The sequence below is a fragment of the Centropristis striata genome, chromosome 18, assembly GCF_030273125.1.
Source record: "Centropristis striata isolate RG_2023a ecotype Rhode Island chromosome 18, C.striata_1.0, whole genome shotgun sequence".
Classification (NCBI taxonomy): Eukaryota; Metazoa; Chordata; class Actinopteri; order Perciformes; family Serranidae; genus Centropristis; species Centropristis striata.
This window is the reverse complement of record NC_081534.1, coordinates 13,129,266-13,142,097: the sequence shown is the minus strand read 5'-3', so window position 1 is coordinate 13,142,097 and position 12,832 is coordinate 13,129,266. Positions and strand designations below refer to the sequence as shown.

The 12,832-nt window shown below is 39.3% G+C and overlaps 1 protein-coding gene across 1 annotated transcript in view; it reads right to left on the bottom strand.

Moving 5' to 3' along the window:
* nbas (NBAS subunit of NRZ tethering complex) overlaps positions 1–12,832 on the bottom strand; it is a 216,237-nt gene that overhangs the window by 58,206 nt on the left and 145,199 nt on the right. Inside the window, exons 45-47 of the mRNA XM_059355813.1 lie at positions 11,115–11,455; positions 7,702–7,926; positions 2,014–2,204 (exon numbers count right to left, since the gene is read on the bottom strand). Of these exons, the coding sequence (XP_059211796.1) occupies positions 2,014–2,204; positions 7,702–7,926; positions 11,115–11,455 (757 nt within the window). The remainder of the gene's footprint in view (positions 1–2,013; positions 2,205–7,701; positions 7,927–11,114; positions 11,456–12,832) is intronic.

The window sequence follows — 12,832 nt, the reverse complement described above, 5'->3', positions numbered from 1 at the left end:
TGTCGGGCTGAATCATCTCTCCCTTCTCTTTGAATGCAGTGAGCAGGAAGACACCAATAAAATGCTGTGAGTCCAACTCCCACAGGCAGCAACTGTAGATTCAATTCAACACTTCAGGCATTTGTTTTGACAGTGTTTTCCCAACCAACAGGCTGAGCCCAAAGTGGACCAATATACTGAATATTTTCAGATAACAACCAACAGAGATCAGGGAGTAGGTGGTGTGTTCGGGTGGCCTGCATAATCATAGAATACACATGATAAACCTTGCTTTTGAGGTGGATAAAGATAATTCACCTAATCTGACTTGTTTTTAAAATACATATATTTTTACATACATATGTATGTAATCTTACCAACCAGGTATGAAAGGCTGCGTGTAGATGATAATGCTGTTTGACAAGGCGCGACAGTGAATGTAAAATAGGTTTGAATAACGAAAAAGAGCAACACATGCTCAACGCATGCTGACAAGTTGATTTTCCTCCTGCCTTCGTTAGGTTTGCCTCGGTGGGCGATATCTTTGGTAGCACACAGTGCACAAGCCTACAGCGGTGTCATTTTCTCTGTGCTGTCCTATTATTAACCATTTTCTAAACAACTGAGGGCTAACAGGGGGCCTACCGGTGTGCAACACCATTAAAGATTTATGACCTAGTGAAAACCTAGCGTTGTCTACAATAATAAACACTTGCTGCAGAGGCAGGTGTAGAAATGACAGTGAACTCACTCCTGAAGCAGGAGATGTTGTGATTTTAGCTCAAATTTGATGACTATTAAAAATGCAGCTGCAGTGGTCTGGCAGTGCAACGTTATAGGGAAGTGTATAAAGTGTTAATTAGACATATGACTGGTCAGAAACCAGACGAATCTGCCAAACTCGCGTTTTATTTGCTTTATTTGCTCTGGCAGATGCGCCTGGTCACTCTCCAACTGTTTATCTCTTATAAAGCAGGTTTAATGGGATGGCTGAGGTGCAGTGCAGCTTACTGATTTAAGAATTCTGTCTCAAATGTTTCCACAAACATCTTTTTGCCTGTAGTTTGGTAAAGTTTGTGACCAGGATGGCATGCTCAGTGCTATTTAATACGCTTTGTTGTTCTGATTGGTTGGGGTTAAAGTTTTGTTGGTTATAGTTAGATAGATATAGGTTAGAGTCTATTTGGAGGCATTTTGGTCTGCATTCGTCAATAAATCATGAATAAACTGAGAGGTTGCCTTATTAATCAGGCAGTGCCAAGCTATCATATGTCATCACAGAAATTAATAAATTAATTAATTATAATAATTATAAGTTTTTGCAGCCAAAAAACGTCATTTTAATTTAAAATATAAGTGTATTTGGTTCTGCTGTCAGGATCTGAGAGCATATATATATATATATATATATATATATATATATATATATGCTAAACAACTGACTGTGTGTGTGTGTGTATATATATATATATATATATATATACACACACACACACACACACACACATACATGTCAGTTGTTTAGGGTGATTATTTTGGTTTTACTACTGCACCATCAGAAACAAAAAAAAATATTATCCTTGCATTTTTAGGACTTTTGATAGATGGCTTACAACATTTAAATGTTATAATTAACTTATTTAGATTTAATAGATTAATAAATTCCACGCCTTTTAAGATGTTTTTTTTAAATGTCAATTGTGTTTTTGTGCCCAGCTGTACAACTTCTTATTTTTTCTTTTTACAATTTGTTTTTTCTGTATGGATGATGTTGTTTAAACATGTTAATTACTTTACTTTCAATGTACTGGTAGGTTTATTATTGAACTGTCATGAAAGTCACTACAGCAGTTTTGCCATGCTTCCAGTCTTTATGAATAATATACATTTTCTGCCTCGATCTCCAAAGTTCAATTCGATCTAGTTGCTTAATAATTACTGAAAAGTTCAGTCTTTCTGCATGTTTGCCATGGAGAGGATTTGATCACACGTGTCCTGTATTGTATTGTATGGAGAGAAGGTGAGAGATAATACCTGAGTGCGCCCACTACTCGCTCTATCGCATCACGAAGCACCGTCTTGACGGACAGGTCCAGGGGTCCGACAGCCACGAGCAGAAGCTCTCCAATACGCTCCAGAGGCTGCCCATCAGTTGCCATGGTGACTGCCAGCTCATGTACTTTTGACCCCTCTGATCGGGACAAATCATAAAGTTGATCGTAACGCTGGAATACAGAAAAAAAAAGAGTGATTGTGTTAGTGAATGAAGATATTTTTAACCTGTAAGGGGAAATATTTAATAGGGGAAAAGACAGAAATAAAGGATGGGGACAGGCTAATGTACAATATATAGAAAGTTCACAGATCAGATTTAAGAAAACAAACAAATGGTAAGGTGAGGCGACAGAAAAAATATTGAGAAAGGCTATCAAGGAAAAAAGAAGTGCGGTGTGGTGTAGGAAGTCCAAAGTTCAGTGAGTGAGGTTTGTTGTTTTGTTTTTTTGGAATATTTCATTTAATTTTAGATTTCAAATATTGAGCACACATACACAAGCATGGCTCTAAACCTCCTCCCTATCTCACCCACATACAAACTAAAGAAAGAGAACCTAACTCAAAAGGAGTAGGTAGTGGTGAAGTTTGTTGTTGAGTGCTTGGTTCTCTTCAGGTATTAACCCCGAGGGCAGCACTGACCTGAACCTGCTCACTCTCTCTACTGTCCTGCTCACCTTTGCTTGTTTTTCTCTCTTCCAATAAAAAAGGGCTGAGAAACTCAACCTGAAGGGTCAGAAATGGTATTTGGGTGCATGTTTATGTGTGCCAGTTCATGTGTCTTTTAATAGAGAGGAAACAAAATGGCTTATTTTTTGTAGGCCAACTTGGAAGTTAGCATCGCCATGGGGTCTATTAGCAGGATAATCTTCACGAATGAACACCACTTTTATGATATTTGAAGCATTAATGCAGCCGACAGAGGTAAAAATGCTTCAGATGGTCTCCGACAAGCTAACCAGCGTTTTTGACAAGCTAGCAATACCGTAGCCTAATAAATGTATTAACTTAATCTACAATAAACAAGAGTTTGCAAGAGCACTGAAAATCACGACTAAAGGCTGTAAGGCGACTAGTGAGAGAGTTCCTGTCTGTGTCCGGCGTGATGATGTTTATTGTCCCCGACAATTACTGTAGTGTCATTTAGCCACTTGTTAGCAACAGCCTGTTTAAAGACACATATAAAAACTCTAAAATTCCCAAGTGGGGGTTTTACTAATGTATTTTTGTCCTACAACAAAACTCAAACATCTCTTAAGCTTGTGTTAACCACATACCTTATTTCAGGCCTCTAACCACCAACCCATTCAAAATCCTCATTGAGTTTGAGAGGAGAGACCCCAGGGCGCTAAAATGCTAACTTACTTACTGGTTTAAGAACTCATTCCTGTGGCGCCTGGTAGATATCTCCTTCTCTTAAAGGCTTTTCAGAATAAATTATCATCCACTTCTGTTTTTCTATTTGTTTTCTTTGAAAATTCAGTAGATTTTATTCCTCTATAGACAGTCCTATCACCTTTGAGTAAACACTTCACTACATGGAGTCAGAACAGATCCTGTTAGAAACATTTATCCTAATAGCAGCAGCAGCACAGAGCTGAGCTCCTGTAGGTGCTTTTTATTGCAGCAACCCCACAAGCCGTTCCTTTTTGAGTTTGAGCTACAGGCCTTTCAAGGCAGGTTGATAGGGGCAAGCCCACAGTAAATGGACACGACTCACTGGGCAAAAAAAAAAATCTGCAGCTACAGTATTCACAGAAATGAAAACCTGTGGGTGTGACAGGTTTCCAAGACACTAGATGCATAGTGCTGCTAGTAGCGAATAGCTAGGAAGGCACGGTTTTTGTTGCCTGTCAGGGGGGAAAACAAAAAACAAGGACAGATGTTGCTGTATCATGTATCATTTTGGTGTCTCAGGTAGCTCAAGATGGCAAACTTTTAGAACACAAGTGTGTAATAAATCTTTGCAGCCAACATATTTATTGGGAAGTACTGGAGAGAGCTTTTATTGACCCACTCAACACCCTGAGTCAGACATTTACATTCTTGGTATTGGGCCGAGACACTGGCACCCCTTGTCACCTCTCCTGTTTGTCATATTCATTGACAGGGTATTGATATTCATATGATATTCATGCTATCTGGACATCATATATTCATGATATTTGATATTCATGGGAAGAATATCAAGGCTAGGGCTGTGTGTGGTTGAATAAAAAGTCTAGTTTGAGACCACGGCCATCTCTTGGAAAACTATTTCAGTGCCGGCGTGGGGGAAGCACCTGCTGCAAGATGAGGAGTCTGGGTATCTTTGGGTGTTATTCATGGGCGAACAAGAGTTTAAGTGCCAGTTAGGGACAGTTGTAGTGGTGGAGCTGCACTATAAAACTAAGCCCTCAATACTTCCTTATGATCACAAGTTTAGGGATTCTGACAGAGAGAGATTAAGGATACAAGTGGCAGATTTGAGGCTTTTCCACAGGGTGGCTGGTTTCACTCAGAGTAGCTTGATGAGGATTTTGGAGCAACTAATAGAGATGCCACTTGGCCGCTTCCTTTTATCTGTGTTGTGGGCATGGCAAGGGACTTGAAAATTAGCAGATGGAACGATAAATGGATGCATTGATATTTAGAACGTTCTGGTACCATAAGAAGACGGACCATGATGGCACAGGAGTTAAGGGTCAACCAAGAACCTCAATGTCCCCAGTTTGCATCCAGGCGGGGTTCCTTGTTAGAGGTAATTTCCCATCTCTATCTCCCCACATTTACTATTATTGATCTACTGTGGAGCTACAACAATTAGTCGACTAACTCATTAGTCTAGTTTGCCAAGTATATTGATTATCAATTTATAATTAGAGTGATTTTTAACGCAAAAATGGCAGAAAAATGCTGCTTTCAGCCTCTCATATGAAGATTTCCTGCTTTTCTCTGTTTTATATCGTATTAAACTTAATATCTTTGGGTTGTGGACTGACAAAACACCACATTTAAAGACATCACCTTGGATTTTAAGGCACTGTGGTGGACATTTCTTTTTAAGATTTTATCAGTGGTGGAAGAAGTACTCAGATCTTTTACTTAAGTAAAAGTAGCAATAGCACAGTGAAAAAATCTCTGTAATAAGTAAAAATCCTGCAGTATTATCCTGCATTAAATTATTTGAATATAATTAGTGATGCATTAATGTGTACAACACTACTGCTGTATAAAACATAAAAGAATGAAGTATATACTGTATTTACAAAAAAAAAAGTTTATCAGTTTGAACATAAAACACTGAATATATGTCAAATTATCACATTCTGCTTTTTTTTTTTTACATTTCACACTGTGGAGCTTATTTCAACTACTCTATATGATACACCCCATTTTGTTTGTTGATTTATATTTTGTATTAATATTCTAAAACTGCAGAGTAACTAAAGCTGTCAGACAAGGCAGTGAAGTAAACTTTACAATATTAACCTCCAAAATGTATTGAATTAGAAAAATGAAGCAGCATAAAATAGAAATACTCAAGTACAACTTAGAGTAAGTTATGCTTTACTTAAGTATAGTACAGATTAATCAGTAGTGAAAATAGTCCTTAGTTGCAATCCTAATCTACTGTTGGATAAAATGCTCCGAAGATCAGGATTTCTAAGAACAATGATGGAAATGTTAATGCTACAGCACTATGAAAGCTGATCATAAGCATGTTTTTTGTTCTCTACAGTATTTGATTCATCATACAAAAAAAAAATGTAAGGAATATGTGAAGGTTCTTATCTGGTACAGGACTGTCTTAACTTCTATATAATATCTGCAGTGTGTAATTTGCTGTCCTCGTGGCAGGTCAAGGCGCCTGTGGTGGATTCCTCTCCGATCTGCTATTATTCCCAGCAGCTGTTCACGTACACTTGATAAATGACCACAGTATAGCCAAACAGAGCCTACAGGGCTCCTTCTATCTATCTTTCTCTACCTATCTGCCCTTTCCTGGTTCTTATATCCTTTTTATCTATCTCCATGGATATAATCGCTTCCTCCGCCTGTTGAGGGGAAGTTACATTGTAGAGGTGGGACACTGTGTGTGTGTGTGTGTGTGTGTGTGTGTATCTCCTTTGCTATTTTGGAGAGTATTTGCTTTTAAACACAGATAAAAAAGGGTCTTAGTATTATAAACTTGCATAGAGTCGGGGTCAGATATGATCAGTTTTTATGGGAGTCTCATGGTTGCATAGTAACACTCAGCCTACCAAACCATAAGGTCCCCTCTCTGTGTCAACACTTTCATTTAATGTATATACACACACACACAGAGCCACAGAGAGGTGACAGTGGGGCAAGTCACTGTGACTTTGTTTAATGAGATACAGCATGGTGTACGTACTGTATATAGGGCCATATGGCAGAGCTCTTTTCAAACAGCAGCCCATAGATTTACATTAATATATCCTTGACTGGTCCCAGTGAGGCTGGGAAGAGCTTAGTCGAGCAGAACCGACCCAGGAATATACAACAAACACACATGCACACACACACACGTACACACATACACTTAAGCCCAGACACAGTACATACAGACGCAATCACTATGTCCAACTAAAGGTGACCCCACGAACAGGCTAGGGAATAGGATGTGAGAGATCAAGTGTGTGTGTGTTTGTGTGAATCTCAAAGGATGTTATTAAGTTAGTTAACCCTTTCATGCCCCAATACAATTTTTCGATTTTGGTGGAAGTGTTCTCTAGCTTACCGAAGCACAAATCTGTATTGTTTTTTTGTTTTTTAATCTGTCACACCATTTAGCTGAAAAGTAGTTTTTTTTTCCTTATCATGCTATATCTAGTGTTTGGCCCCATGGGACTACTGTTTTTGCAATAGACTTCATAATATAAAGAAACAAACAAAGTAAAAACTTATGAACTCATAGCAAGATGAAAATCAAAGAGTAAACATATTCAGTGTAAAAAAAAAAATCTAATCAAAATCATTTTATAAATGCAAATCTATTTTCTAATTTTTTAAGAATCCTGACATGGACTATTAATAAAAGTGTGCTATATTATGTGATGCAAAGTAAGAATTCTGACCTGAAAATCTTATATAGTCTGTAGATTTATACATTTAAAAATTAAGTACAGTACACCACCGAGTTCACCCTTCTTTTATTTTTTGTTTATTTTCTGTCTACTAGTTATTTTCTGTCTACCATTAACATGGATAAAAATAAGCAATGGACTCTGAAGTACACAACTGTTTGAAATATGATGAAAGAAACACTGCAATATAGTATTTTTTAAGAAGTTCATTCAGCTAATGATGCTATTTTTGTTTTTTGTTTTTTTGGAAAGCAAACACATATTCAAGTAGTCTTGCCAAGTTGAACAGTTCAGTGTTTTTCATGTTTTGTTTTTTAAATTATTTTTGAATTAATTTTTTTAATGTGATTATTTTTTACAAACAGCTACCATATTAGGATTTCGGCTGTGAGCTGATCACTTGACACAGAATGTTCTGCAGCTCGACCATGAATCACTGCGTTGAACGGTTCGGGTGTCTGTGTTCCCGCTACTTAACCCTGCACTTCTTTTAACTGATCATTTACGACAAATGCACCGAAAGAGGACTTCTTACTCTTAAAATGTTTAATGGTTTAAGTGTCTGGCAGATGGGGTCTACCTGCTGGCTGTCTTTGAGTGACAGAATGAAGGCATGGCTCAGAGTGTCCAGGTGGGCCTGTGATTGCTGCAGGTGTGTTAGAGCCTCATCAAAAGTCATCCCTGCTGGGTCCGTCCCTTCCTGCTCGCCGCTTCCCTCGCCTCCTCTCTTCTTGCTCTTCTCGCCCAGCTGGCGCAGGGCTTTGGTGGCTCGCTTTATCACCTCCGACCTCGTCTGGATGCTCAGCTGGAGACGGAATAGGACGGATGCAAAGAACAGGGAGGAGGAGGAGGAGGAGGGGCGGGATGAGGAAAGTGAATTGGGGTGAGGTTGTGGGTCAAATTGACCGAGGAGAGAGGGAAAGAGAGGAGCACAAGTTATTTATATTAATTTCAAACTTAGCATGTTGAAGAGAGGCAGCTATAACCCAATATATATGCACCAAAATGCCACCAGGATCCTGAGTAGCATGTGTGTGAGTGAGACAGATCATAGCTGCCAGCCTGCTGTAATTGATTCTATTCAGTGAGAGCAGGTTAACCATTCATGGGGAGAAGAGAGGGCCTTTTGGCTGGAGGTGCTTTTACTCTCTTGCATGGCAGCACACAGGCGCTGACAAGCCCCACACACACATTCACACCAGGAAGACACTTAAAAACCATCCAACTTCACATTCCCACCTACCGCAGCCACACACTCAGACACATGCTACTCATCCTTCTGCATTTGCGAGATATCTTGACGCAGAATGACAGCACTTCGCTCTGCCAGGACAGGACGATCACTCAAATGGAGTTTCCTGACAAACCTGCACATTTTTTTTCAAGGGTGTGTACATAGCAAGGTTATATTACTTCAGAATTTTCAATTTGTTTTTATTACTAGCCGAGACAGAGTGTGGCTAGTATTGTTTTCACCTTGTGAGTCTGTGTGTCGTCATGGTTAAATGTGGTCCTGGAGGCTCTAACTGAAGCAGTTTTGGCTTCTCTGGCAGGTGTTTATTCCCTATCTCTCTGTTTACAGATTTTGACTCTACAGTTGTGTAGTTGAGAACAAAATGAAGACCTAAGTCGAAGATGGATGTGGTTTAAAAAAGGGCGGCAGAAGAAGTTAGGTAGGAGGTATAGAACAGAAAGGACAACTGTACATGGCTGCCCATAAAGTTGGAATAATTTTGTTTTCAGACACAATCCTCTGTTATTTGTCGTTAAATTTTCATTGTGATATGTTTGGAAGAGATTGATTAATAAAGTTTTGAGAAGATGTACACCTTATCTGTCAATAATAAATCACATTTTCACAATCATTTCAGGGAAAGAGGTAAAACATATTTTATTCCAACTTTATAAGCGACCATGAATAATTGGGCCCAAAAAAAAACTTGGCGACATAGTTTCTGTCCAAGTCCAAACCAAGCCCAAACCACAGCAGCAGTTTTAGGTACAAGTGAAACCCTAATTTCCACTATAAAAATAAATAAATAAATACGGATAAATTTGTGCAAACCAGCCCGGATTCAAGCCAGAAGGAATATTGAAAAATTATAACATGTCTTGGGCTGAAACCTGCAGGTGGGGTCTGTTCCAATCAGGATCCGGCAGAGAATTAAAGCTTTTGGCCCGTAGCGATCACACCAGCCACAATTTGATTTTAGTTTCGTTTTAGCTGCTGTCAGAGTGTTTGCTAGTTTTAGTTTTTCAGAAAAGTTTAGGTTTGGAACTTCGCTACATACAAAATACATGGTAAGAGAACTATAGAGGAATGGCCTTAATGTTTAATCTTTGTGTTACTTTATTATCCAAAGTGAAACAATTGCAGCGTCGTGCCTTCTTCTGGAATGTCCTATCTGTTCAATTTCTATGGTTCAATGTCACAAGAGTGACAGTGGAAATAATGCTGCCTTTTTTCTGAATTACACAGTCATGGAAAAAAATTGAATTGTTTGGTTTAATTGAGGAGCTGATATCTGGACATTTTCCATGGTTTTCTTGATAATAACAAAAATCATTATCAAGAAAACAATTGAAAATGGATGGATACCAGCTCTTAAATTAAACTCTTTAAAAAAATGTCTAAATTAAAGCTGTTTTTGTTGTTATCATTGTCCAAACAAATGTACCGTTAGTTGTAATAGGCATTAAAATGAGCAATACATTGAAGAAAACAAGGTTGGTCTAATATTTTTTTCCATTACTGTAGCTTATAAAACTGAAACTGAAGTAAATTTACATTTATTATTATTTGAACCAGCTAATATTGTTTCAGTTTAGTTGGGTTTACAATAATAACCCTGGTGCATACAGCAGTGTTATGTTTTATGTGACAGTGGGGATAGAATTGAATTCAAGCTTTCACCAGCTGCATCAGTCAAAACCTTGGCCAAGGTTTAAAAACAGGCTGGAGGTTGAGCAAAGGATGGCTCTTCCACTAAAGAGGCTATCAAAGATCAATACATCAAAGAGGGGAAATGCCAACATTCTGCTTCCCTTCAAAATATAGGTCCAGTAGGAGGTAAGATAAGTCTCTGCCATCCATCTCACCAATTGGCCTTGTAGGAAATGGATCAATCCATCGGGAGGGGGGCAACGGGGGTGTGAAAGGTCAGATTCATCCCTAACTGTGAGAAGGGTGAAGATCCGTTTCCCTTTGAGGGTTCAAAAAGGATAGAAAAAAGGAAAGAGAGGGAGCAGACAGTGGGATTCTGAGAGGTAATCTGCATGTTAAAAAGCACAGTGGGAAAACTGCCTGCTGGGAATTGGAGTTTAATTGGCTCTGAAGTAGAGAGGGATCAATTAGCTCTCTTGGAGTTGCCGGGAAAGAGAGGGTGCATAAGACAAAAATGGAAGAAAGGGAAAGGTCTGGAGAGGAGGGGTGGCAATGTGCCAGTGTGGGGGGAAAAACAGTGGGCTACTATTGATAAGGTGCGCTGAGGCACTTTAAGTCCCCTGCAAGACAATTTTTCAGAGTGCTGTAATTATGTGGCTGACATTTCTTGTGCAATGTTATAATTTCTTTTATAAATCATGACTGGTATGTGCTTTGAGGCGACACAGTGCGGATGTGAACGGAATAATGTATTTAAAATTAGGACAGGGCTTCTGACGTTCCAAAAATTGAGCCGAGGGGCGTGAGAGATGACCGGTCAGACGATGAAGAGCACCGAGTGAGGGATGTGACAGTTTGATGAAGTGATTGGAAACCCCCAAAATCATTTTACACAATATGTATTCTGTCTGGGTGGCTGCCTGGAAACAACTACCTTCTGTGCTGCAATTACAAATTGTCAGTCTGCCAAAACTCCCACCAGCTCCTGTCTGAGCCTCCTTCACACTGTACTGTGTCATACTAGTTTTCTTTCCTGTCTGGCATATAATAATCTTAAAAAAGATAGATTTCAGTAGGAGAAAAATTAAAGAACATCACTATTGGTTTACATGTTCGGCTGCATCTGGTGAGAAAGTGATGCTGTCGAGGAAGTTGACAGAGTCAGCAGGGACCAGCCTGTCCAGGTATTTGCCGCAGGTGTCGTACGCGTGGAGGTAGTCTGGGTCGTTCTGTGGGGTTCTCTTGAGCAGCTGGGGGTCGCCTTTCCAAAACAGCTTCTGCAGCCATACTGCATGGACTGCACTGGCGGAGACTGTTCTCCCTCCACCACCAGGCACAGGTAGTCGATTAGCAAGTTTAGAGATGGACAGTACGTTCTGACTGGTCAGAACGGGTTGCAAAGTCAACAACGGGTCAGCATTTTCATCAGTCAGCTTCCGGTAGTTCAAACCTGCAGGAGAGATGGAAAATTATTTAGAAACATGACATTTTAAAGCAATAATTGTGAGATGAATAGGGTTGTAAGGGGATCGAAATTTGCAGTAAAATTTCTGGAATTTTTTTTTTTTAAATGAAGTTGAACTGGGGAATTTTGCTTTTTTCCTTTGCACAATTTTAATATAAAAATGTGACCTTTCCATTATCTGAGGAAGAAAAACAGTATTCCCTCTCACTCTTTCACTTGGTACTCACATGCACAGGCAGCCAGTGAATGTGACTTTATTCTCTGGTCAAAATTACGGAGCCCCTGAAGTGATATTAGAAAAAAAACAAAAAACATCCGAAATCTCGACTTTGAAACTCAAGTTCTCGACTTTGAAACTTTGAGATCTCGACCTTGAAACTCAAGATCTCTCTACATACGAGATCAACTTTGAGGCTTAATTAGGCTGTTTTGAGGGAAGTGCCTGATGCACGATACAAAGGGAATGAAAGTTCAGCAAAATGCAGCAGAAACAAAATGTTTTACCTTATTAGTTAACTACAAATGTCTGTAAAACATAATTGGACTGTGCATAGGTGCTAAAAGTCTGATGGAATCATATTGTGAAGAGACTGCGTGTTCTACATAGCTACTTAATATTCACGTCAGATTGTTCCACATGGCTACTAAATATTCACATGAGCGTGATTGTGGTGTCTGCAGGCAGTGTAAATCTAGGTAATGTTTACCACCTTTGACTGCTAGCCTACTGAAAGTCTGCACGCATAAAATTACTCACAGAGCTGAGAACTGGCTGTGAGCAGCTCACTTCACTACATGCAGTATATTGCAACGTTAGTTGTCAAGTCAGATGTGTGTGTGTGTGTGTCTGCGAGACTGTCAACATGTCTTTGATTTGTGACAGATGTCGATTGTGTGGACAAAATAAGCATAGCCTGCATGTCCGCGCCATGCAGACACACATGCCGTGGTCAAGTCAACGTGACAGCTAATGTTATAGCCTATTGTAGTTAAACCTTAACTCCACTTATGTTTTTGACAAGCGAATAAAGCGGGGAGGAAACTCAAGATCTCGACTTTGAAGCTTGAGATTTAAATTTTTTTTCATGTCACTTCGGGGGCTTCCTACAAAATGACCTCACCCCACTATATCTTTACAAAGCAAATAATTGTTTGCTGTTGTGTTTATGTTCTGAATGTCATATACAGCAGCTTTAAAAGTATGCCCATTTAATAGAATTGTACCCCATTCAGCAGCGACCTCTTCCATCACATGTACGGATCATTTGCCAGCACCACATTAAATAGAAATTCAGTAACATTACCACCCTCTGCATGCACAGTGCATCCTCATCACAGGGGCAGCCCACACCACTGCCAACA